At 36.8% G+C, this 27,609-nt stretch overlaps 2 protein-coding genes across 2 annotated transcripts; both read right to left on the bottom strand.

The window, feature by feature from the left end:
- Nucleotides 1–1,240: 1,240 nt before the first annotated feature.
- Nucleotides 1,241–6,469, bottom strand: LOC120300633 (vomeronasal type-2 receptor 26-like). The gene is made up of 4 exons (XM_039326919.1): nt 5,669–6,469; nt 4,299–4,520; nt 3,093–3,219; nt 1,241–2,139 (listed from the first exon to the last, which is right to left on the bottom strand). Exons 1-4 carry the CDS (start codon nt 6,467–6,469, stop codon nt 1,241–1,243), a joined length of 2,049 nt encoding a protein of 682 aa, XP_039182853.1.
- Nucleotides 6,470–16,043: 9,574 nt separating this feature from the next.
- On the bottom strand, nt 16,044–25,584 carry LOC120300806 (vomeronasal type-2 receptor 26-like). The gene is made up of 7 exons (XM_039327315.1): nt 25,457–25,584; nt 23,566–23,730; nt 22,519–22,810; nt 21,454–22,314; nt 20,569–20,796; nt 18,816–18,942; nt 16,044–16,945 (listed from the first exon to the last, which is right to left on the bottom strand). The coding sequence occupies exons 1-7, from the start codon at nt 25,582–25,584 to the stop codon at nt 16,044–16,046; spliced, it is 2,703 nt and encodes a 900-aa protein (XP_039183249.1).
- Nucleotides 25,585–27,609: the final 2,025 nt, after the last annotated feature.

Below are 27,609 nucleotides of genomic sequence, written 5' to 3'. Positions count from 1 at the left end.
CAAGTCATTCCATGCACAGCTACTTTTTGGTGTCCAACTAGGACAGTGGTTCTCAACCTGTGGGTCGGGACCCCATTTGGAGTCAAACGACCATTTCACGGGGTCGCCAAACAACGCAGTCCACCATTTTTTCCCCTTTTCCTTAGCTGTGCTACTCCCTTTTATTCTATTGGCTTTTGAAAGCCAATAGAATAGACTCTCTTGAATAGAGTCTAATTCTATTGGCTTTCAAAAGCCAATAGGAATTGTCCAGGGTGTCTCTGCCCTGCTGAGCCCACCAAAAGTCCCATTCTGCAAAAGGTGCTGCACTAGTTGAGTAGTCCTCGACTTACGACTGGTTGAGTAGTCCTCGACTTATGACTGGTTGGGGGTCGCGGCATTAAAAAGGTTGAGAACCACTGAACTAGGATTTTATACTTTCTGTTCTCCTTTTGAAAGGGTCCAATTTACATTCTTAAAATCTACATTCCAGGTGGCTGCTTGTGTTACAAATGTGTTCCAAATGTAGTATTAAGAAGGGAGGAAGGGCATCTAAAGATGAAAAAAAAAACACATAGACATGTTTCATAGTACATTGTTTAAAGTTACTGATCTTTCAAACCAGTTTCAGTTCTTTCCTTCTTGAAGACTATTACAAATCAATATGGTTCAGAACCATCACGCAAAATCTTCAAAATTGTGGCTTTTCCATGGAGGCATTCCTAATGTTGTGCTATAAGCATGCACTCAGCCCATTTAAATTACTTACCAAAGATCTGGATGTCCAACAAGACCAGTCTGCACTACCTAAGAATGTTTTATTCTGAGCAGCCAAGCCCCCCCCCTTTTTTAACAAATCAGCGAGATACTTACACCACATAACTGTTTTAAAATTCCAAAGAGAACTAACTTCAGTACACTTCAGTTCTCTCCCCAAAGCAGTTTTGGAGGGCTGATGCAATGCACCTATGAGCTGAAACTATGTTCCTGTGGAAAAGTAGCTGTTAAACCTAAGCTGACATTCTGCTATATTGTATCCTCTATAAGGGCCCAAGGATCCACCTTATAACTCTTTACCTGTTAAAACAAAAAATTCTGATCTTTTTATTATACAATTGTTATCAGATCAGCATGAATCAATCTCCATGAACATAGCTAAATTTTGTTCTACTGCATTTAAAATTTGGCAGAATTTTATTACCACCAATTGTAACACATGCATGTTTACGTGCATACCACACAAAGAACATATAAACTTTGCTTAATTACTTTTTCTTAACTGCTGCTTGTTGTTTAACTGAGGTCTCAACAGAATAATGTAGCATTTGGGGAAAAAGATACAAGACAGCAATCCACCACTGGATGCTAGGATGGAGAAGATCTCCACAGCCACCATGTACTTCCCTTTTGTACTCAGATAAGTAGGGACAAAGGTCAACCAAACACTACAAAACATCAGCATGCTGAAGGTGATAAACTTGGCTTCATTGAAAGCATCTGGCAACTTCCTGGAAAAAAAAGCCACCATAAAACTAATGATGGCTAGAAATCCCAAATATCCCAAGACAAGATAGAACATGACAGCAGATCCTACATTACATTCTGCTATGATTTCACTAGTGAGAGAGTGCATATCCAAATTTGGGAAGGGAGGAGAGGTTGTCATCCACCAAGAACAAATACTTGCTTGAACAAGAGTGCAGGAAATAACAATGGAACTGGCCAGTTTTCTCCCTAACCATTTCCTCATATTGGACCCTGGTTTGGTGGCCATGAAAGCTACAACTACAGTGATGGTTTTAGCCAATACACAGGAAATAGCCACAGCAAAAATGATGCCAAAAGCAGTTTGGCAAAGAAAGCAAGTGGTCTTGTTGGGCTGCCCAAAAAATAGTAAAGGTGAAAGAAAGCAAAGCAGAAGGGAGAGAAGGAGTGTAAACGTAAGTTCCCGGTTGTTGGCTTTGACGATGGGAGTATCTTGGTGCTTAACAAATGTTCCAAGGACAAATGCTGTAGTTATAAATAGGCTAATACCAACCAAGGCTAAACTCATCCCTAATGGTTCTTTATGAGACAGAAAGTTTAAAGTCTTGAAAATACATTGATCTTGCTTCTTGCTTGGGTATTGATCTTCTGGACACGGGGAACAGTCAGCCATATCTGGACATTGAAAAAAAAATTGACTATGTGTGGCCCAAGGGAGATTTCCATGTTCTATTCAACCTAATGCCTCCCTGTTGAAAATTGCTGTGTTATCCTATGTCTTATTGTTGTATACTGTTGGTATTTAACCAAATCCTTAGCAAGTATAGTCATAAAACCTGTTTGGTGCCTTTAGAGTTTATAGACAATATTCTTCCTTTGAAAAGAAGGCTTGAGAGGGTCTTTGTTGCTCTCTGAACTTGATTGTTTTCTTGCAGACATTTCATTACTCAAACTAGAATAGCATGATGGAACTATATCTATACAACTGATATTAGTTAGGAAGAATCTTGTAAGATTTTTTTAGTAATACGATTGCTTGTCATTAAGTTACATACACATGAATACATATGCAATATTAATACATGCTACGCAATGGCTCAGCAGTTAAAGAAACTGAGCTTGTCAGCTGGAGAGCTGACACCATGGGTTAGAGACCCAATGCTATGTGACAGAGAGAGCTCACGTTCCTTGCTCCAGCTCTTGCCCACCTAGCAGTTAGAACGCATGCAAATGCAAGCAGATTAATAGGTACCACTTTGGTGAGAAGGTATCATCATTCCGTGTGCCTTGGCATACAGTCATGCTGGCCACATGACTGTATCTTCAGACAATGCTGGCTCTCTCAGCTAAGAAACAGAGATGAGCACCTTGTCCTAGAGTCAGACACAACTGGACAGGAAAACTTTACTTGTACCTTTTACACACAGATATATATATATATATTTTAATTCTTCTGTTGATTTCTCATTGATCCCACTGAAAAAATCATTGTATGTTGGTAGAAATTACTTTCTTCTCTGGATTTCCTAGACACGTAGTTCTCCTGACTAGCTGACACAGTAACACATTTTGCACATGTTTGCTTGCATTAATGCATGCTGGAATATTTTTTGTACTATATTACTTACCTATTTGGTATGAAATTTCCCCTTCTGGGCAGGGAGCACATTCGTAGCAGCAGAATTTCTCCCCTTCTTTCTTTTTCTTTTGGTATCCAGGCTGGCAAGGATTACTACACAGAGAAAAGGGCAGAACCTATCCATAAATGTGAAAAATATTTAAGATTGAAAAACTGATTTTTTTTCATCATATAGACCAGTGGTTCTCAACCTTTTTAATGCCGCGACCCCCAACCGGTCGTAAGTCAAGGACTACTCAACCGGTCGTAAGTCGAGGACTACTCAACTGGTGCAGCACCGTTTGCAGAATGGGACTTTTGGCGGGCTCAGCAGGGCAGAGACAGCCTGGACAATTCCTATTGGCTTTTGAAAGCCAATGGAATTAGACTCTATTCAAGAGAGTCTATTCTATTGGCTTTCAAAAGCCAATAGAATAAAAGGGAGTAGCACAGCTAAGGAAAAGGGGGAAAAAATGGTGGACTGCATTGTTTGGCGACCCCCGTGAAATGGTCGTTCGACCCCAAATGGGGTCCCGACCCACAGGTTGAGAACCACTGATATAGACTGTTAAAAAAGAAAGTCTGTATTGATTAATATGTATAAATATACACATAGATTAGGAACAATTTGTTGAGACGGGCACAGAACAGCCCACTGGAAGTGCGTGGATGCCACTTCCAGAAGTCTGTTCTGGACTTTGGAGGCCTGGGAGAGCTTCTCAGGCCATGAATGGCCCATCAGAAGTGCATGGACACACTTTGTCCATGGACCCTTGTGTTTGTTGAGATGTTCTCAGGTCTTGTTCCATCTGTCTAATCTTAGACTAACATGACTCTCCTCCTATAATGATTGCATACTATGACATGGAAAGCAACAGCTGTGGTGGTAGAGGAGTTAGAATGCAGTATTGCTGGCTAACTCTGCCCACTGCCAGGAGATCGATCCTAACAGGCTGAAGATTGATTTGAGCTTCTATCCTTCTGAGGTTGGAAAAACAAGGACCCAGATTGTTGAGGGCAATATGCTGATTCTGCAGACTGCTTAGAGAATGCTGTAAAGCACTATGAAGTGGTATATAAATGCTATCACTACTGCTATTGCTCTTCATTTCAAAATATAACTAACTATACAGGGCCAATTCCTAAGCCAGAAGAAATGATCCATCAAATACTTTTTCAGACAATGGAACAGCCTATTAAAATTGAGAAAGTGCACCTGGTTGAAAAGCCTGTGCCAGCTCTTTCTATCTTGATACAAGCTGAAGGTCTGCCCTTCCTTGGTAGCTATCCTACCGACTTTCACTTTAGTGAAGGTGTTGTTAGGAAATATGACCATCTTCATTATTTCAAAGCCAGTGGCCACCTCCATTCTGTCATTAAAAGTCACACTTTCTCCAGCTGAGTTGTTAAACGAAATGCCTCGAAGAAACCAGTGAAGCTATCAGAAAAAGAAAGAATAGCTAAAACATCACATATAACACAGTGGGAAAATTGCTACAAGCTATAGTAGATCAACTGCTACATACTTTTATCTTAACCCTCACCAATCTAAGATGAAATGCACATCATATTTCAGTCACGGATATTGCAAATGTTTCAGTCTCCAAAGCAAAACTAGTTGAAAAATCATGTATTTCATCATAGCAGGCAAGTCTAGGTTTTGTTTTCTCCTTAGCTTGCTGGCTTGCTTTATTTATTTAGGTAATAAAATTTGTTATGGCTGCCCACTTCAGGGAGACTCTGGGGGGCTAACAAAATGCAATACATGGTTAACACAGCTAAAATCATAAAGCAGAATAAAACTGCCCAGACTAAAAATAAAACCATAGTAATAAAAACACAACAGGGCCTCCATAAACACAGGGCTGAGAGTACAGTCAGGTTTTAAAGGTTTTAAGGGCTTTCTGGAACCCCAAGAGAATGGGTGTCTTCTGTATCTTTGGGGGGTGTTGTTCTAGAAGGTGAGGGCAGTGACAGTATAGACACACTGAATAAAAGGATGTTGACATTTGGAGCATGTAGGAGAGACATGTTCCCATTTTCTTTTGCAGTAATCTAAGCCAACACATGGCACTCCTTTGAATATCCTTATTTGTCACAAATTCCCCACCCAGTAAAAATCTAAATAAGCAAGTCTCCCATGCTAATTACAACTTCAGTCATGAAAAGTCCTTTTGAAGGGAAGAATTGAATCTTTCTGCCTCTGCTAATCTTGAATGCCATCTCTTCTGTCTGTTCTTGAAAAAGGGCAAAAATACATAAAAGGCAAGTAAGCACAGAACTGGCATGTATTCTCTGAGAATGAAAAATATGATTCCATTGCTATTTCACTTACCAAATATATGTTCCTAATAATAAAGCTATTTCATTTTGGAGAAATTACTTGCCCTGGGGATTCTTGGTTGGGGACTCCTTTCATGTTAATGTGCCCACTGAAGTGGTACCTATTTATCTGCTAGATAGGCACGATCTGGAGTGAGTGATGGGAGCTAACCCCACCACAAAGAAACACTTGGGTCTTGAATGTGGGCTTGCTAATAGTCAACCCAGTGTACCAACTACAGCAACCACCATGCTCCTTATTACCTGCCAAGGTTGAAGATCTTGAAGTGAAAGTCTCTTTCTTTTCACTAATGCTTGGTGGAGGGACCTAAATGAAGACATGGCATGTAAAGCATGTGCCAAAATATAGACAGCATTAAAGATGCTGTAGCTGTAACCAGTCATCTGCATTTCAAAAACAGAATCTGGAAGCATCTCCAACTTCTCTACCCCAGTGCATGCTTTATTGTGTTCCTCTAATCCTTTTGAATTTGAAAACGTACAATGAAAGGCTTGCTCCCAAAAGTCCTTTAGGAAGTTGTCCTCTTCTTCTGAGCAACAGTTTAGGTTCTGAAGGTATGTCTGAAACCCAAGTGGTTCATTTGAAGGAACTTCAAAAGAAATGGTGCCGTGGAATAATTCTGGATCCCAGTTTGTTACAAGGCCCATGATTGTGAAATCAATTTGTGCAGTCACAATCCACAACTTTCCAATTGATGCATTTTCCTGATCAAAAAAATCTGACTGAAACATTAAAGAACTCAGCCACATCACTGTAAGAGTTTCTCCATACACAACAAATATTTTGACTCTGTTGTCCATGACATATTGATAAGTACTTGAGGATACTTCATTGATTTGGGTTAATGATGGCAAACGACCTTGGCTTGGGATTCTTTGTATAAAGGCAGAACAGATTCCATTCTGGAAAAACAAAAGTTCCAAGATCTTCAAGAAATGATCTCCACTCTCATCTCTCAAAACAATGAGTCCAATCCAAGTCCATCCAAAATGCTTCAATAACTGGACAATTCCTGCATACTGATGAGCTTCATTTGAGACCATGCGATAAAAGGAAGGGAATCGTGTTGGGTTGTTTTGTTCAGAAGCAAAAGAACCATATGTGAGCTAAAAGAAAATGCACATATATTTACTGTAAGAAACATCTTTCAGTCTTTGTGATTGCCTTTTTAGAACATGGGGACTTGGATCATGGTTTGAATGTCCATTGTTCATTCAAAGTAAACAAAGCTGGTTTATAGGAAGATGAAACAATTTTTACAAAAAGAGTAACAATAAAGAAATCTGTTCAAATCCATTATTCTGTCTTATTTCTCTACTCTTTAATTGTCAAAATCCTTTAAAACACAATAACTTAGTTTCATTTTGAATAGTTAAATATTTGTTGCCAGTCAAATCTTTCTTCCTTTTTTCTAAACTACAATATTGTTCAAAAAATAAGTTAAATGGGTTCCTACACTATCTTGGCAAGAACAATGTAGGGATTTACCTAAGCAGTCACCAAGTCAAGATATAGACTAGAAGGGACAAAAATGCATTTGAAGATCTTACCTGTGGAACTTTGTAAAGGGTTAAGATATCAGACATGTGGAAGGAGATATCAGAGCCAAGTCCACCAATGATGGCCATGAGATTTTTCTGGAAACTGCATGCATAGTTGGGGAAAAATCTATGGAATTTGAAGAGTAGGTTCAATGTGGTCTGATAAGTCATCTTCTCGTCGTAGTAACTATCATAAATGTGAAACCCAAGTGTGACATTGGGCAAGATCTGGAGATTTCGGTTAATCTCATTTACTGCGAACACCAAGCCCAAGACATGTTGGTAGAACTTTGTCACTATGCTGAAAGACAGTTATATTCAGATTGTACAACCTATATAACTGTTTAATTTTTTTATCAGTCTCTGGATCTATTTTACTTACTACAAGCAACAGAAACAAAATGAGATGTTGTTTATGTAGTTATGGACACAAGCTGCAAAAATAATCAGAAGGAGAGATGAAATAGCCAAAAAGATGTATAAGACAAGAAAGAATAGAAAGTTCTTAGATGAATTCATGAAATGTTATATAACTTTGAAATCAATGCGGATAATATAAATAGTAAGGGTGTTGGTATTATTTCAAAGAAATGCTTCAGAATCGTTTTGTTTTTATTGAAAAAAAATTAAAATACAAGTTCCCAAAAATATACAGTTGGGAAACAAGATTGGATAAGCAGAACACCCCACTAGTGAAGTTTTAAAGCAAGCATGAGCTGCTCTTACAGCTGCTGCAAAGAAATCTTTTTTGTATGCTTTTCCCTGTGATTCCCAAAGCAAAGTACAACAGATAAATATCCAGGCAAGCATGCTGAAAGCTAGGGAACTGATCCTTGTTTCTACCACATCCACACATCACTTTGTATATACTGAGGTGGACTGGTCATAGAGATAGAATGAGATTGAATCAAAAGAAGATGAACGGAACAGAACAGAATGGAACGGTACAGAACAGAACAGAACACAATAGCAGAGTTGGAAGGGACCTTGGAGATCTTCTAGTCCAACCCCAGCAGTAAACCCTATATCATTTCAAACAAATGGTTGTCCATTCTCTTCTTTAAAACTTTCAGTATTGGAACATTCATAACTTCTGGAGACAGGTTAGAGCTGATTAATTGTTCTAACTGTCAGGAAACTTCTCCTTAATTCCAGGTTGCTTCTTGATTAGTTTCCATCCATTGCTTCTTGTCCTGCCTTCAGGTTCTTTAAAGAATAGCTTGACTCCCTCTTCTTTGTGGTAGCCCCTGAGATATTGGAATACTGTTATCATGTCACCCCTTGTCCTTCTCTTCATTAAACTAGACATACCCAATTCCAGCAACCATTCCTTATATTTTTAGCCTCCATTTCACTGATCATCTTGGTTGCTCTTGTACTCTTTGTAGTGTCTCAACATCTTTTTTATATTGTGGTGACCAAAATGATGCAGCATTCCAAGGCATTGTAAGGTGGTATTAACACTTCATGTGATCTTGATTGAATGATGAAAAGATGAAAAGAAGCATTAATGAATCAAGAGGAAGGGCAAGACTGAGGAAATGGATGAGATCCTCAAAAAGAGAGACTTTTAACATGAAGCAGTTTTTTTCAAAAATATATTAAGTTGTTAATTGACAAGATGAGAGCTTGTTTGGTGTAGAGATTAAGGAATCAGGCTAGAAACCAGCAGCCTAAAAGTTCTAGCCCTGCCTGGAGCATGAAGTCAGATGGGTGACCTTGTGCTAGTTGCTGTTGCTCAGTTCTAGGAAGAAGAAGGCAAGGACAAACCACGTCAGAAAATGCAGCCAAGAAAATTGCAGGGACTAATCCTGGCAGTTTAAAGAACTGAAGCTGAAACTATGTACGGGTGGTGGTGGTGGTAAAAGCAAGAATGGTTTGTAGAGATAAAAAATATATATGCAGAAGTATGGTGAATGATATAAACTATTGATTTACTATTGGCAGAAACTAATTTTAAATGGATGAGAAGCAAGGGGAAAAAAAACTCAAGAAAAATCTAGTTGTGTTTTGGAAAAGCACTTTTGGATAACCATAATCTGGATGATTAAGCATCTCCATAGACATTTAGTTTTTTTCCCTTCAGTTGTTAAATTTCTTTGGCTTGATATTTCTATCGCTTACCTAACACCATTCTCTGCAAATGATGAATGTATATGCTTGTATCTTTGGTATCTAATATATTGCTAAAACATAGAACATAGAATAACAGAGTTGGATGGGACTTTGGAGGTGTTCTAATCCAACCCCCTGCTCAAGCAGGAGGTCCTATACCATTTCAGACAAATGGCTGTCCAGTCTATTTTTAAAAGCTTCCAGTGATGGGGCAGTCACAATTTCTGAAGGAAAGCAGTTCCACCGGTTAATTGTCCTTACAATTAGGAACTTTCTCCTGAATTCTGGAAAAAAAGAATGGAATTATTGGATGAATTCAGTGACTGGGACCAAACCAAATAAGAATTATTTTGGAAATAGTTACTCCAATTATAATGTCTTGGAGGTATAAATGGAGAGAGAGTTTAGCTTATTTATTTGCTCATTTCCCCACTTCCTTTAATTAGAAATTGTAAGAATAAGTTTGCAAACTGTCTCCTTCATTCATCCATTGCATTTGCACATCACCAAATCTTGCGATGTTGCAGAGTTGACCAACCAATATCTTCTTTCATAGAAAAGAAAATGGAGTTACAGTAAAGTCATGTACGAGAGTTTCTTACATTGGAAACTGGAAGCTCAGGTCCTGTGAAGGTTGCTTGTGGAAAGAAAGTTCATGAAAAAAGTACCACATCTGAGAAGTAATCCCACCTATGAGGAAGTCACCTGGCTGATAGGATTCGTGAGGGATAGGAAGGGTATCAAGTGGGAAGCAGACCTTTGCATTGATATTGTTTTCTATATGAGATAAAAGAAGAAACAAAACTTCTAATATCATCATCTACGTGCAGGTTAGGTGCTCAAGAACCTCATCCTTGGCACTGTATTTAACTGAAGCAACCTCTTCCAATAACATTCAACTATGAGAAATGTCACGTAGCATGAGAAGGGGAAGTTTTTTTAAAAAAAAAAACCAGTCATATCTGTCTATTCTCCAGCTAGCCCAGATCTGAATGTCAGAGGGCAAAGGGGTTTTATAACCATGTTTGAAATGACACATCAGCTGTTTTTCTTTTCACTTTGGGAAATCTGTTGTTGTTTTTTTAGAAATAGTAATTATTATAATTCAGGTAATTGCAGAGAAGACAATGAAAGCTGCTATGTATTGTCCCTATTCTATGTCTATGGAGATTTTCAGTCATCCAGAACATAGTTGTCCCAAAAGTGCTTTTTCAAGAGGCAACTGGATCTTCTTCGTTTTTCACTGAAGATCTTTCGCTTCTCATCCAAGAAGCTTCTTCAGTTATGACTCAATGGTGGAGAATGGAAAGATTTATATTCCTTGCAGTCATCTGTTCATTAGCACTCTTTCTGAGAGTGAACAGCCCTGTTTCAACAGGAGAGGGATATGACACCAGCTATCTCCTGTTTACAACACAGTTTTTTCAGGAGTTCCAAAATGTTTCCACATCCATTTGCACTATTCAGGGGACAGATTATTGAGGACACAGATAAACCTCCAAGTGGCTTCAATGATTCTCAGAAAGAGTGCTAATGACCAGATGACTGCAAGGAATATGAATCCTTCTATCCCCACAATATTCAGTCAGAACTGAAGAAGCTTTTTGGATAAGAAGTAAAATGTCTTAAAGGAAAAACAAAGAAAGTCCCATTGCCTCTTGAAAAAGCACCTTTGGGAGTCTCTATTCTATAGATAGTAAAAAAAGAAAACAACAACAAAACAACTAATAATAATAATTATTATTAATAATAATACAGTTGGAGGTCATCTAGTCCAACCCCCTACTCAGGCAGGAAATCTTATACCAGTGGTTCTCAACCTTTCTAATGCCGTGACCCCATAATACAGTTCCCCATGTTGTGGTGACCCCCAAGTGGGTGTGGCCACCAATAAGAGGGAGTAGGACAGCTAAGGAAAAGGGGGAAAAAATGGCGGACAGCATGGTTTGGTGACCCCCGTGAAATGGTCATTCGACCCCAAATGGGGTCCCGACCCACAGGTTGAGAACCACTGTCTTATACCATTTCAGTCCAGTCTCTTCTTAAAAACTTCTAGCATTGGAGCATTCACAACTTCTGGAGGAAGTTGTTCCACTGATTAATTGTTCTAACTGTCAAGAAATTTCTCCTTAGTTCTAGGTTAGTTCTCTCCCTGATTAGTTTGCATCTGTTGCTTCTTGTCTGGCTTTCAGGTGCTTTGGAGAATAGCTTGACTCCCTTTTCTTTGTGGGAGCCCCTGAGATATTGGAACACTGCTATCATGTCACCCCTCAGCATTCTCTTCATTAGACTACACATGACCAATTCCAGCAACTGTTCCTTATATGTCTCTAGTCCCCAGATCATTTTTGTTGCTCTTCTCTACCCTCTTTCTAGAATCTCGGCATCTTTTTTACATTGTGGCAACCAAAACTGGATGCAGTATTCCAAGTGTGAACTTATCAAGGCACTGTAAACTGATATTAACATTTCACATGATCTTGATTCTGTCCCTCTGTTAAATCCCTCACATGATCTTGATTAAATTCCTCTGTTTATCACTGTGGACTAAGTTTCAGAAGAAGGCTTAGGATGACCACATTGATGACATGCCTGCTGATAGGAGAATTTGGGTTTAGACAGAATCACATAAAATATATTAGTGTACCAGTAATGGTAGAAGTAGAATTGCTTGGGTTGCTAATAATGACCTAGTATTGGTGGGCTGTAGAATCTAATTCTGATGGATAGGAGTGAAGACACAAAGAACCAAATCTTCCAATCTGACATGTTAGTTTTTCATTCTGAGAAAGTTCCATGACTTGGGTTTTCTTCTGAACTATTGTAAAAAGCCAGGTGAAGGCTTTGGCCAGCTCTGATTGATGCATCAGATATGGTCCTACTATCTTTGGTTATGGATGGGGTTGTCTGCTTCAGACAGACTAGATGCACAATTTGGGGATCCTTCTGGACTCACAACTCCTGTTCAATTGTGGTGAGGAGAGCCTTTGCACAACTGTGTGTTATGCACCAATTATGCCTATTCCTGGACCGATGACCTCTTTTCACAGTCACCCGCACCTTGGTCACCTACCAGTTGGATTATTGTAATGCATTCTATATGTGGCTGCCCTCAAAGGTTATGTGGAAGCTTCAGCTGATACAAAATGCAGAGGCCCACATAGTTCTGTGAAAACTAAGATTTACACATGTATAACATGTGTAACAGATCCAAGACACACACTTGTACAAAATCCACAACAAAAGTATTAAATTTATCTTTAGGAAGATGCAGTTGTGTTTTAAAGCAGGGGGATATGTCTTTGGAATCTTGAATTTTATCATTTTACATCTCTTTTGGGTAGTCCTAAATTTCAGAGTCCTTCTAGCACAAATTTTCCTTTCTGGATAGCCCTGAGAATATTTATACATTACATTTTTATCTTGTTAGACTGCCTTGAAATCCAAATGTAATATATTTCATATAGTTTCTCTTATTTTTATATTGACTCAAAGACTGTGGTGAGTTATGTGTGCTAAACAGTATTTTTTCATGCTAAGTTAATGCAATGTGCAATCCAGATCTCAACATCAACTAAATGGGGAAAAAAAACATAATAAATGGAAATTTTTAGTAAAAGCCAGCATTTACACTTCACATCAATTAGTAGCTACAAATGTTTTTTTTCCTTTAGAAACATTTTTTTGCTTAGGACAGCCCATGATATATAAATGATAATATTGTAAAGTGTGAATGATAGTATTTACAATTGTAACAGCTATTATGATCTTAATATATACATTATCCTGTGAGATAAGATTTAATATTCTCAAATATTAAATTAAATTTATATACCTATGTGAATGTACACCATGAAAGAAATATGAAGATATGAATGTGAAAAGTGGTCTTTCCATTTTATATGAGCTAACAAGCTTTTGTTTGACAAATAGTCCTCAATGGACTGCAGAACATTTATGTAAAACCTTTGTAAATGTATTACTATTGGGTTATATATAGCATGTATGTGTTTCTTTTTCAGTTTTATTTTACTTACCTCTTTTAATTTCTTTTGTTTTTATATTTGTTGGGAAATGCTCAGCCAGGCAGGGAGGAGGAATCCTAGTGGACAATAATTTAAATATGAGCCAGCAGTGTGCTGTAGCTGCCAAAAAAGCCAACACAGTGCTAGGCTGTATTAACAAAGCGATAGAATCAAGATCACGTGAAGTGTTAATACCACTTTACAATGCCTTGGTAAGGCCACACTTGGAATACTGCATCCAGTTTTGGTCACCACAATGTAAAAAAAGATGCTGAGACTCTAGAAAGAGTACAGAGAAGAGCAACAAAGATGATTAGGGGACTGGAGGCTAAAACATATAAGGAACGGTTGCTGGAATTGGGTATGTCTAGTTTAACAAAGAGAAGGGTGGGGGGGGGACATGATAGCAGTGTTCCAATATCTCAGGGGCTGCCACAAAAAAGAAGGAGTCAAGCTATTTTCCAAAATGCCTGAAGGCAGGTCAAGAAGCAACGGGTAGAAACTAACCAAAGAGAGAAGCAACCTAGAACTAAGGAGAAACCTCCTGATAGTTAGCACAATTAACCAGTGGAACAACCTGCCTCCAGAAGCAGTGAATGCGCCAACACTGAAAGTTTTTAAGAAGAAACTGGACAGCCATTTGTCTGAAATGGTATAGGGTTTCCTGCCTGAGCAGGGGGTTGGACTAGATGACCTCCAAGGTCCCTTCCAACTTTATTATTATTTATTATTATGGATCATCGCACAGTCAGCCAGATGTTCAGACTGGATTTGGCATTTTGTCTACCTATTGAGTCCTTACCCAGGACCTGGGATAGGCAGATGTGGATGTTTGATGGTATTACAGGTATCGTCGCAGGATGGGAGCAGTTCCTAGTAAGGCCGCCTTTTGCAATTGACTTCTTCTTCTTCTTCTTCTTCTTCTTCTTCTTCTTCTTCTTCTTCTTCTTCTTCTTCTTCTTCTTCTTCTTCTTCTTCTTCTTCTTCTTCTTCTTCTTCTTCTTCTTCTTCTTCTTCTTCTTGTTGTTGTTGTTGTTGTTGTTATTATTATTATTATTATTATGGAGTTAGCCTTGAATTGTTTCAGTTACAAGAAATCCAGGACTGACACACCCCCCCCCAAGATTCATGGAACTTTATTTATCTTTTCCCAAAGGAAGACAAGCAGTCTAGGTGTCAAGCTACAAAACCTACGTTTCTACCACTGTAATGCTTCTAGCTTGTCAACAGTATTGGGGGGGGGGGAAGAGGGGAGAATTTTGGATCCACAGATGTTCCTTATCAATGTGAGAGCTGAAGCCATTGAAGAGTTGTTTTGGCGAACTGAAGTTTCTTCTCATAATAATTACTGGAAGATATATTAGACAATATGAACTGTCAGAAAGGGGAGGGAAAGTTTCACTCTTTTAATTATCTGCTTCCCATCATTTTCTCACAGCTAGCTTCCTTTCTATCTTACTGGTTTGTTAATGCCTAATAAAGTTTACATTAGCAATCGCAATGTCTCTGGTGTTTTGCTTTGTTGGGCTTCTTAGCTGGAACTTGACACTAGGTAGATTTCTCTATTATAGGTAGAATTGTAATCAAGAACTCTTCAAGTCTTCATCTATTGCTTGGACCTGTCAATATTTAATTAACAAAAGACATTTCCCCTGCAAAAGACTTTCTTTTTTTAGATCCCCACCAAAGCTTGGAGAGAAAATTCAATAGGTTTTCTCCTTAATTTGGTTACCCATTAATAGTGTGAATTTGGGGAGTGTATTACTTCTTTAGATTCAAAATTTAGATTGCTTTAAAAATCACCAACCAGGATGAATGCATTAGAAACAAATCATTTAAATGGAATAGAATTTGAATGAACTAAAAATTCTGGCATGGTGGAATATAAGAAGTAATGATAAAACAACCTTTTAACTATTTTAGGGTACAAATTGCTACATTATCGAATAGTCTCATATCACGTGGTGTGATTCTATATGAAATTAAATGGACACCATCTTCTTTTATGTTATGGGTGTCCATAACATAAAAGAAGATGATATGTATATTTTATCTGGAATAAATCCATGTAAAGGTTTCAACTCCGTTTGCATATAAAGTAGAGGACCATTGGATTTGGTGAATTGTGATTCAATTGTATATTAATAGAGGCTACTGAAACAATAAATGAATGAAAGTGATGGAAAGTGATGGAGAGTCCTGTGGACATGAAGGGGAGGAACTAAATGGAAATCACTCATGAAGTAAAGAGAGATTTCTTAATAGACCCACCTTTTGACTTAATTTCATATTTTATCTGGACTCAAAACTCAAATTGCATATTTACATGTGGTAAGATCCTTCCAGTAATTATTCAGATGATGATAAATATTTTTGATCTGATTTATTTTTAAAATTAGCTTATAATAACTGGTGTTATAATAACTGGCTTTTAATAACCAATTACAACATAATCAATAAAATAAGAAAAATTCAGAGCAAGAAAAGGAAAATAATATTTTTATCCATCTTTCTTGGTTATAGAAAATATATTAATTTGCCTTACACAATGTATTGGACAATAAAGTTGACACCACTAGATTTTGTTTCTGATTTATTTTATTTTTTATTTATTTATAACTTTTAAAAAGAAAACTGTCTCATGGAGAATAGGAGTTCACTTTCAATTTTCAAATGTCAGCTTTGTATTTATATTTACACATAGTAGTTCATTAAATGTAATCTGTCATCTCAAACTTTATGGGGACACATAGAAAAAAAATCCTGGTTTACCTAAAAAATCATTGGTCTTCCTCATTAATTTCTGTGAGACTTTCTTGGATGTTCTTGGGGGGGGGGGGAACTAACTTTGATAGAAGTTCCCAAAACCCCAGATTTCAGAGCTACAAGTAAATCATAATGATAAACAGAAAAAAGAAAAGAAAAATAAAAAGATATTAAACATGTCTTCTTATCAGTTGTTCCCTGTTGTTTAAATCTGGCCTCAAAACAATAATGTAACACTTGGGGAAAAAGATGCAACTTAGGAGCCCAGCACTGGAGGACAAAATGGAGAAGATCTCCACAGCCACCATGGCTTTTCCTCTGGTGCTCAGGTACGTTGGAACAAAGGAGACCCACACACTGCAGAAAGCCAACATGCTGAAGGTGATGAACTTGGCTTCATTGAAACTGTCAGGCAGTTTACGAGCCTGGAATGCTACAATGAAGCTGGCAAGTGAAAGGAGAGCCATATAGCTCAGAACACAATAAAACATAAAGACTGAGCCTTCATTGCATTGTAGAACCATTTCTTCAGTTGTTGAGTGCATGTCTAATTCTGGGAATGGGGGAGAGGTGGATAACCAAACAATACAGATGCTTGCTTGGAGTAGAGAGCAGAGAAGGACAATAGAAACAGCCAGTCTTTTCCCCACCCATGTCCTTATCTGAGATCCTGGTTTGGTGGCCTTGAAGGCAAGAGAAACAAGGATGGTTTTGGCCAACACACAAGAGATGGACAATGAGAAGGTGAGACCAAATGCAGACTGTCTGAGGAGACAGATGACTCTCCCAGGTTGTCCAATAAAGAGCAAAGAGCAGAAGAAGCAAAGGAGAAGGGAGATGAGGAGGGTGTAGGTGAGCTCCCGGTTGTTGGCTTTGACAATAGGACTGTCTTTGTGCTTAATAAATATTCCCAACACCCATGTTGTAGTGAAGAAAAATAAAATAGCAACAGTGGCTAAACTGAGTCCTAAAGGTTCTTCATAAGATAAGAAGCTAATTGTTTTCATGATGCATCCATCTTTCTTATGGTTTGGATATTGATCATCAGGACATTGAAAGCAAGCAACAGTGTCTAAAAGGGAAAAAAAGATTATGTCAGCACAGATTCATAAGAATTATAATTGTTCATTTTCATTTTTATCCATACCCTGATATTTATATCTTTGGTACAAAATATATAAACTGCAGTAGGAAAATATATTTGAACATCTCCCTATGTATGCTTTGTTGTTGGAATTAAGTCAAGTATTACTTTAAAAACATAGAAAAGTATAGCAGGAAAATCTCCACCATGTTTAACTTTGTTTGTTTTCTTATGGTAAAGGACTGTTCCTGTGAAAGTTCATGAACACCTGAAATGATTATTTTTACATTTAAAATCATATTGACTTTAAGATCACAGTTCAAAATATGGTATGTAAATGAATGTTTTCACCAAATTTCAAGTGAAGATGAAAGAGAAAAATTCCAAAAATATCAATAGACATGTTTCAAGTGAAAACTATATACGAAACATAATTTTCTGATGCTGCAAGAGAAGTATGTGTCTCCTTTTATTTTAATATTTCTATTTTTACTTTGTTTGGTCTTTTAAAATTTGCTTTCTTGTGTTTATATACGAAATAAAAATAGTTGATTTAAAATAAGGAATAATTTATTTTTCTTCTTCCTAAACTCTATAATCTATATTATTGCTACCATAAATGCTTTATTAGTTTGTGCAGTGTTCCAAGAAGTAATTATTTATGTCTATAATTTTTTTTTTTTTAAAAAAAATCTTATTTCACTTTGGTATTTTGAGAGTGTTCTTATTTGGTTGGGCACATTGTATGTTTCTGGATTTCTCATCAATAGGAATCATTTTCATAAAAAAAAACAGACATCAGTTCTTTTTTTAAAAAAACAAATTTTTTTGGTTTTTTGATTCTTAAGACAAAGTGCTCGAGACACACCGTGATACTGGGTAATCAAAAATCCAAAAACAAAACATATATAAATAACTCAATCAGTACATCAAGTATTCCCTCTCTATTTCCCTCAAATAGTTTAATATATTTAAAATAATCTATTGACCCCAACAATCTGGGTCTCCATTTTACTGACCTTGGAAGGATGGAAGGCTGAGTCAGCCTTGAGCTGGTTAGGATCAAATTCCTGGAAGTGAACAGAGTCAGCCTGCAATACTGCATTCTAAGTATTGCGCCAGCATGGCTACAATAATACACAGTATGTAGATATTGTAATTTTATAATCACTGTGTTATATTTTGTCTGTGTTTTTTTAAAAAGCAGGTCTGAAATAATCATTTTTTTTTTTGCTCCCTGTATGTTCTCTTCATTGCAATTGAAGAGAGCATATAGGGCAAAAAACATCCTGCAGCTAAGAAGGTTTCACATACATTTACAGTACTGAGGACACAGGTAAACCTCCAAATGGCTTCAATGACTCTCTATAAGAATGCAAACGACCATCTGTCTGCAAAGGAATATAAATCCTTCCATTCTCCACTATTCGGTCAGAACTGAAGAAGCTTCTTGGATGAGAAGTGAAACGACTTCAAAGAAAAACAAGGAAGTCCAGTTGTCTCCTGAGAAAGTAACTTTGGGACAACCATGACCTGGATGACTGAGAATCTCCATAGACATCTTCACTGTAATCATTTTTCAAATCACCATTAAGATGCTTGTTTGATTATAAAGCCTAAGCCATTCCTGGACATTTTATTTAATTAATTAAAACATTGTTGTCATCATTGTTACGTCATCATCATCATCACTTGAAAATTCCATGGTTAGAGTCTATCATTTTTAATCTTATGAGTTTAATTCCATTTTCCCATTTAATTTCTGAATAAAATCTCACGAATACACAACCGGAAAATTTAATTAGTGATCAGCACAACAACTGTACAGCAACAAAACCAGAGGATTTTGTTAACTTACCCATCTCTTTGGAGATTTTCCCCTTTGGACATGGAACACAATCGTAACAGCAGAATTTCTTTCCTTCATTCTTCCTCTTTTGGTAACCAGGGTGACAATACTCGTTGCATAGAGAAAAGGGAAGCACCTAGTTATCAATATTAAAATGTTGGCAGAAGATTTATTGTTCTGAAGAAAAATAATTTCACGAAGGAAAGTGAATATACGTGTCCCAGAACAATGTTCCAGGATCGAATCTGGGTCGTCACCAGGACCAAAAGTTTTATCTTCTGAGCTTTCAGACTAATAATTAATAATAATAATAATAATAATAATGGAAGGGAGTTTGGAGATCATCTAGTCTAACCCCTGCTCTTCTGGGAACATCTCTCTACCCTAGAGAGATGGGCTCCATCATAGGTCTAAAAGCTCAGAAGACAAAATCTCTGCTCCTGGTGACTGATCCAGATTGGATCCTGGAAAAAAAATTTCTTACACTGAAAATGAAATGCTCTCTTGAAAAGAAAAGCCCTGTTTAAGGCTGTACCTGTAGTCCTCAACTTACAAGAGTTTGTTTTTGCAGCATCCCCATGGTCACTTGGTCAAAATTCAATCACTTGACAACTGGCACATATATTTATGATAGTTACAGTGTCCTGGGGCCATGTGATCCCATTTTGCGACGTTCTGACGAGCAAAGTCAAAGGGGAAGCCAGATTCACTTAACAATTACTGTGACAAGAAAGGTTGGAAAATGGGGCAAATATCTCGCTTAGCAGCATAAATTTTGGGCTCTGTTGTGGTTATAAGTCAAGGATTAATTGTACAAAAGGATCAAGAAATAAATTGAATTTGAGAATGTATTTCCAACACAAATTTGAATTTGTGAGCACAGATGATCTGGATGTCCAGATTTGTTTTTTCAATATGCTTCAACATGTGATATATTATTAATTCAAATCATCCATTTGATCAGAAGGATTGAGTCAATTAAATTTACTTGAAATCACACATTTGATGAAGCTTCACTCCAACTAATGGAATCTAGTCACTTAAATGAATGTTTTATTTGTTCATCTTCATGTTCATTTCAACATATGATGGAAGTCTAACAAATATAGTGCATAATATCAGTTATTTTTAGCTTTTAATAAGTAAAGTATTGTTAGCTTTTAACAAGTAAAGCATCTAAAGGCAGAACAAGAAGTACTGGATGGAAACTAATCAAGGAGAGAACCTTAAACACATGTATGTTTTATTTTTTTTCAAAGCACATTTTTAATGTTTTATCCAATTTTTCTGATTTTGTAAAATTTATTTTTTGAAGTCTGTATTTTAATTTCCTGAATAAAATTAAAAAAAAAATAGAAAAGGGGAGAACCAACCTAGAAATAAGGAGAAATTTACTGAAAGTTTGAACAATGAATCAGTGTAACAGCATGTTACACTGATTCATGTTACACTGATTCATGTAACATGTTATTCATGTTACAATTAATCAGTGTAACAACAAGTTTTCAGAAGTTATGAAAAATCACTGGAGATTTTTAAGAAGAGATTGGAGAACAATTTTTTTTTTTGAAATGGTATAAAGTCTCTGCTAGAGCAGTGGGTTGGACTGAAGGCTTCCAAGGTTCCTTTCAACTCTGTTATATTGTTATGTCATTTCTTAATCCTGTTAATCTGTATAAGTTGCCCAGAAGGATAAAAGTAAATATCCAAACTTAATGTACTCATCTGAGAATGGTCATACAAACTTTCCATGAAACAATACCTGGTTAAATGATGTATGCCAAACAATCATATCCTCATTAATGACTAATTCTTTTCCACTCAGAGCATCTGGATCCACTTTTCCAACCTTTCGTCTCTGGAAAGTGGAATTGGGAAAGGTGACTATGTTGATGATATCAAATATACCTTCCATCTTCTTTTGATCATAAAAAACTATGGCCTCTCCAAGTGAATTATTGAATTTGATGCTTTTAAGAAATTGGTGGAGCTATATTGGGATTTAAAAAAAAAGAACAATAAAGAATAGAAAGGTATGAGTAATTTAGTCCTAGTTTCAGAGTGTCTTTCAGGGAGACACTCTGAAAACATGGAAAGCTCATTGAGAACCTGTTTACTACCCTCTACATATGCAAGTAATAAGAAAGATCAGATATTTTGAACAATTGTTAAATGAGAGATAAAATGGATTCTAGCCTCCCACATCTTCCTGATCCCAATTCTTCATATTGCATAGGAAGAAGTGTATGAAACTGGAAAAATAACTTGCTCTCATCTTTTATTCAAGTTATTCTTAGAGATATAAGGCTGCTATGGACATGATAAGATTTGCTAAAACTGATGAATAGCTTGCTTGTTAAATAGGATTCCTCTATTATCCTCAATAATAGGTGATATGCCTAAAATGCTACAGGGGTTCAAAAACCAAACCATGAATATTAATTCATTTAAACCATCTTTGCATCCTGAAGATGTTCAGGAATGAAATAGAAATTCTATCAAAGTAATGGAAATAAAAATATACATCTAAATATTACTGAAAGTCAGATGTCCATTTTAATAACTGCTTCTTCCTTGCTGGAATCACTTAGTCTAACATTGTACTTTACCTTTATCTAGTAGAAAGTACTTGTAGCACAAAAATCACCTGCCATGGTTGCACACCTTCATATTCTGATAATTTATGCTTCACCAAATGCCTATGATTATATTGAAGTAAGGAGAGAGCATGTAAACCTTGAGCCAATACATAGATAGCATTATAGATACTATAGCTGTGCCCCGTCAGCTGTGCCTCAAAAAGAGCCCCAGGAATGTCCTCCAGCTTTTCCTCTCCAGTACAAGTGTCATCATCCAGAAGAGTCACAGGAGGAGATGGCAATGAACAATCAAATACTTGTTCCCAGAAAAGTGGGAAAAAGCCATCTTGTTGAATCCAAGGAGGTTTTATGAACTTCAGAAATTCCTTGAAACCAGGAATTTCTTTGGAGTGAATGGTAAAAAAGATGGCACCATCAAAGAACTGCCGATCCCATTTTCTTTGCATTCCTGTTAATATGTAATCCATCTGGGCAGTCATGATCCACACTTTTCCCAAAGAACTCTGCCCAAGTCCAGGATCAATCCAAAAAATGATACTTGTCACCCATATAATTGACAAAGATTCTCCACAGATGATAAAGGTACTGATCTTTTCAGTAGTTATTTGGTCATAAATAGTTTTCCCTTTCTCAAGCATCTCAAATAATTTATCCCAGTAAGTTAAAAAAGGAATTCTTTGTGTACAAGCAGAGCATATTCCATGCTGGGAAAAGAGGGACTCCATGGTCTGCAGAAAATAATCTCCATGCCTATTATCAATAGCAAGAAGCCCAACCCATATCCACCCAAAATGTTGAAGCAGTAGGATAATCCCAATATATTGTGTGGACTCATTTGGGACCATGGAGTAATAGAAGGGAATCTCAGCACTATGAATATCCTGGGGGGTAAATGACCCATATGTAAGCTAAAAGAAAATAAACACATATTATAGTATCAGTATCAGCATCTAGTTCTCTTTTGCTATTTGTGAAACTAATATTGGTCAACAGTTTTGGTCAGATTGTTGAGCTATGTGGGCATCATTCAGAGACAATCAATTTTTCATAGCCTTGGTTGAGAAAAAGAAAGGAGGAGAAAGAAAGGAGACCTCTCTTCCCAAAGATCCTACCTGTGGAATCTTGTGAAACTGTACAAAGTCGGCAATATAGGAAGAAGTTTCAAAACTGAGACCTCCAATGATAGAAATTAGATTTTTCCTGATGTCACATTTATAGTTGGGGACAAATCTCTCTGATCTGAAGAGCAGGTCCATGGTGGTCCGATATGTCATCATTGCATTGTAGTAGCTATCATGGATATGGAAGCCAAGAGTTATATTGGACAAGATTTTTGGATTCTCATTGATCTCCTTCACAGCAAAGGCCAAGGAAAGGACATGCTGGTAGAATTTCGTTAGCACTCTGAAAATAGGATAATTTATATGACCAAAGAGGGGTCAAAGTTTGAAAGAGGGGTTAAAGAAGCCATTTATGTCAACATTGAACAACCTTCTCTCAACAGAGGGGGAGGGATACGACATCATCTATCTCCAGTCTACAACAGTCCTTTCAGCAGTTCCAAGAAGGCTCCACATCCATTTGCAGCACTCAGGTGACCCTGAGGACACAAATAAACATCCAAGTGGCCTTAATGACTCTCTAAAAGAATGTAAATGACCAGATGTCTGCAAGGAGTATAAATCCTTCCATTCCCCACTATCCAGTCAGAGTTGCAGAAGCTTTTTGGATGAGAAGCAAAATGTCATTAAAGAAAAAAAAAAAAAGAAAGTCCAGTTGCCTCTTGAAAAATCACCTTTCAGACAACCATGACCTGGATGACTGGAAGTATTCATAGATATTACAAGGTAGAAACTTCCACATTTCTTGTAGGTGTATACACACTTAAATATGCATTTTTGCCTAAGTATTCTCCTTTTGACATAGAGAGGGCTTCCTGATCTATTGTTTCACATTTTCAAATTTTAGAATTTCAAAATATAGAATTTTGCTGCATCATAAACAAAAATAGCTTTATGGCATTCCATATTCCATAGAGCAGTATCTTTCACCAGAAAGGGTTCACATTATGGAAGGAAATGTACTCTTCCCCCCCCCCCCATTTATTATAATTCCTCTACCTAGAAATGCCACAAATGTGAAAGATAAGAATTGCTTACTCTGGATTGCCAAAATACTCCTGAGAGGGATGCTGCTGAAATGAAAGTTCATTAAAATGGTAATTAGCCATTGATACCATCCCACCAATGATAAGGTCCCCTTGCTGGTACCATTCATTTGGAACAGGTATGGGTTCACCTGGATGACACGGCAGCGACTTCACTCTGAAGAGTGGAAATAGGAGAAAAAATAACATTTGGACAGCAAATGCTCTTTAAATATAGAAGTTCCACTACCAGCAGCTTCCAATATTAGTCTGCATTCACCAACCTCAAAATTCCTGTTAAGTGCAAGGCTGAATATCACTTTTAGCCCTGATTCTTATTGCATATACTGTAGTGCTTATACCCAAAAGATCTGAATGGCACTGAGGAACTCCATCAATGCAACTTAATTTGGGTCAGTTGCCATCACAGGACTTGTGTATCATTTTCTTGTATTCCCCAGTCTCCATGGGACAGATCTTTCTTTACACAATTTTTTTTTCATTTCTTTAAAGTCTTATTCAAGTGTTTACAGATTTTATGAACAGAACAAATTATTATTTTTGGAATAATTCTAGTGGGGAGATAATTAGGACGTCAGAATTTTCTCTTCCACTTTTGGACATACGCTTTTTTAAGGATACTGAATTTAATATGTCCTAATTTGTTTTCTCTGCGTGTGGCATAATAAGTGGAAAGGCTTCAATTCATCTCAAAGCCACTCGTTGAACTATTAAAACTTGGATGATTTTCTACTTTGGGAAAGAAAGAAGGGAGGAAAAACTAACTAATTAACAGAAAAGTTAGGTAAAAGCCAGAATTTACACTTTGCATTAATTAATAAATGAAAATGTTGTTTGTTTGATTGATTGCTTTTTCACAATGATATGGCTGGCCATGAAACAATAGGAGATTCTGAATGGCATTCAGCAAACAACAAAAAAACAATAACTATATAAAAATAATCATTCTGAAAATATAAAGTCATCATTAAAAATTAAAAAAACCCACTAATGCATTTAAATATATAAGACACGTGGGTAGGGTAAAATATTAACTATAGTGGAGCCTTCTAAAAACAGTTCCTTGGGACTCCTCAGTCTTCATGACACAGCCAGGTTTTGAGGAATGGAGTCAACCTGTCTTCAGGGAAGAGAATGTTCCATAGGGCAGGTGCCATATCAGAGAAGACCTGCCTTTTTGGGCCCACCAAATGTAGGTCCTTGGCAGATGGTATTCATAACATGCCATCTTTGCTAGAACTGATAGACTTGTTGAAATCATTGGGGAGAGTTGATCCTTCAGATAATGGGACTCTGTGTCATATAGGGATTCAAAGGTCAAAAACACTTGGATCTGGACTTGGACCTGGAATTGAAACGGACTTGAAAAACAAACTGGTAGCCAACGCAGCTTGTGGGGCACAGATATAACATGTAAATTTCTAGGAAAACATATATTTCCCATACCATCCCACTCTGCAGCAATTGAAGCTTCTGTATATTTTTCAAGGGCAAACCCAGGTACAGTGCATTACAACAATCCATCTGGAATTAATTAGGGCCTGAGTGTCTATGCTGCTTTAGGAAAGGATGCAACTGGCATACCACACAAAGCTGTGCAAAACCCTCCTAGCCATGGCTACCACCTCTGAGCAGGACCCCCAGATTGCACACCAGGTCTATCAGAGGCAATGCCACCAGTCTAATACCAAAATGTTATAATCCTTGAACCAATAGTCCTTAAAATGCAACACCACTCAGTCTTGCCACAGTTGAGTCAAATCCAGTTGTCCCCCAACTGGACCCCCAGAGTCTCTAGGCACTGGGCTAAGATGTACATGGGACCACTGAATTTGCCAGTGGCAATGATGTTACCTCCACCCCATGGTAAAAGTTGAGCTCACCCATGGGCCTCATGTAGAGGTTGAATAAGAAAAGGGAGAGCACCACTCCATGTAGTAAGGACTTCTTCCCTGTCACCACCAACTATAATTTGGCCCTGAAGAAAAGAGGAAAACCAGCACAACACCATGCCGCTCAACCTCAATCCTCTGAGATAATCCAGAATTACACCATGATCAAAGGTATCAAGCCACCAAGAGGTCAAATAGGGCAATATGGATATACAACCCACATTTGACACAGGTCAGAGATCATCCGAAAGTACAGCCAATACCATTTCTGTTCCATACTTGGGCCTGAATTCTGAGTGAAAAGAATTCAGATAATCTCCTTCAACCAAGGCCTTCTGAATCAGTTGTGCAACAAAACCTTAAAGGTCTTTCTCTTTCAAAGAAGAAAGACAGCCTATGACAGTATTTACATTACTAACTTCCATTCAGAACCCATTTTTTTTATTTTTATTAAAAAGTTTTATAAATTTTACAGAAAATAAAAGACAATACAAAAACAAAAAACAACATATAGAAATAAAAAACAAACATTACCCAACAAAACCCCCCTGAGAAAAGGGTTTTTTTGGGTATAAATTTTATTAGTTTTTATAGGGTTAGGAATGAGGTAGGATTGGTATTGGTATTTGGGTTAGGGTTAGGATTAGGGTTAGGGCTGGGGTTAGGGTTTTTCCAAATAACATTCTCAATATTTAGCAAACAGCATAATGTCTGGGTTCATGTATTTATTTTAACAAGACATAAAGATAATAGTTAATTATGGTAAACAATATGTTAATTAAACGCTCAATAGTCTTCTTCTTACTAATATATATTCAAAGTTATATATCACATTCCTTTATCTCTAACTCATGTTTCTAGCCATTGATAGAAATTATCCCATGTTCTAAAATACACTGAGTCTGCTTTCTCTTTTATCTTTAAAGTCAATCTGTCCATTCTGCACATTCTAAAATTTTCTTAATTAATACTTCTTCAGTTGGTAAATTTTCATTTTTCCAATCTTGGGCAAATACAGTTCTTGCTACAGTTACTATGTGTAGAAGTAAATATATACAATCTTTCTCAGAATTTGCTCCTATTATTCCTAACAAAAATAATTCTGGCTTAAAGTCTATTTGTTTTTAGTCATTTTCTCCAACCATAAATTTATTTTTATCCAAAATCTTTTTGCTTTTGGGCATGTCCACCAGATATGATAGTAAGTACCTGGTCTTTGTTTGCATTTCCAACACTTGTCTGAAGTATTTTAAAACATTTTTGCTAATCTCACTGGTGTCATATATCATCTGTAAAACATTTTATATAAGTTTTCTTTATATGCCATTGCTTCAGTTAATTTAACATTCCTTTCCCATAATTTTTGCCACTCTTCTAATTCTATATTATATCCAAAATTCTTTGCCCATATTATCATCTTTTCTTTAACTTGTTCTTCCTCCATCTTTAAGTTTAACAGAAATTTATAGAATTTCTTAATCAACTTTTCATCTATTTTAACAGTATCTGATCAAATTCTGTCTGTTCCTTATAGAATCCCATTGTTTTAACATCTTTTTCATGTCTCGTTTGAATTTGCCAATATGGCCACCATGATAGAACAATACATTGTAAATCTTGTCTGTCTTTCAATTTTTCTTCATTGTCCAAAATATTTTTATAAGTCACAACTTTATCGTAATTAATTAAATTTGGGTAAGCGAAGGCTTCTATTGTTGAAAGCCAGCCAGGTATCTTAATATAAATTTTTGCTTTTATTTTTTCCCATTCTGAAAGAAGTGCATTTCTTATAACGTGGTTTAGAAAGTATCTATGTGTTTTATTCTTCCCATACCACAGAAAGGCATGCCAACCAATCTGTAGGTCATGCCCTTCTAGGTATAATAGTCTTTTGTCTCTAAGCATTAGCCATTCTTTAAGCCATGTTAAAATAGTTGCTTGGTAGTATAACATCTAGTCCGGCAATCCAAATCCTCCACTTTCTTTTGGTTCTTGTAGTATTTTCAGTCTAATTCTTACTTTTTTCCTTGCCAGATAAATTTCAGTATTGTTGTATTCAGTTCATCAAAAAAGGCTTTTCCCGGCCTTACAGGAATCGTTTGAAATAAGCCGCATATGTGAAGTAGGCGAGGGCCATTTGTTGG

Source organism: Crotalus tigris, unplaced genomic scaffold (assembly GCF_016545835.1).
Source record: "Crotalus tigris isolate CLP2741 ecotype Arizona unplaced genomic scaffold, ASM1654583v1 scf7180000017614.5298720, whole genome shotgun sequence".
NCBI lineage: Eukaryota > Metazoa > Chordata > Lepidosauria > Squamata > Viperidae > Crotalus > Crotalus tigris.
This window is presented reverse-complemented; position numbering and strand designations above follow the sequence as displayed.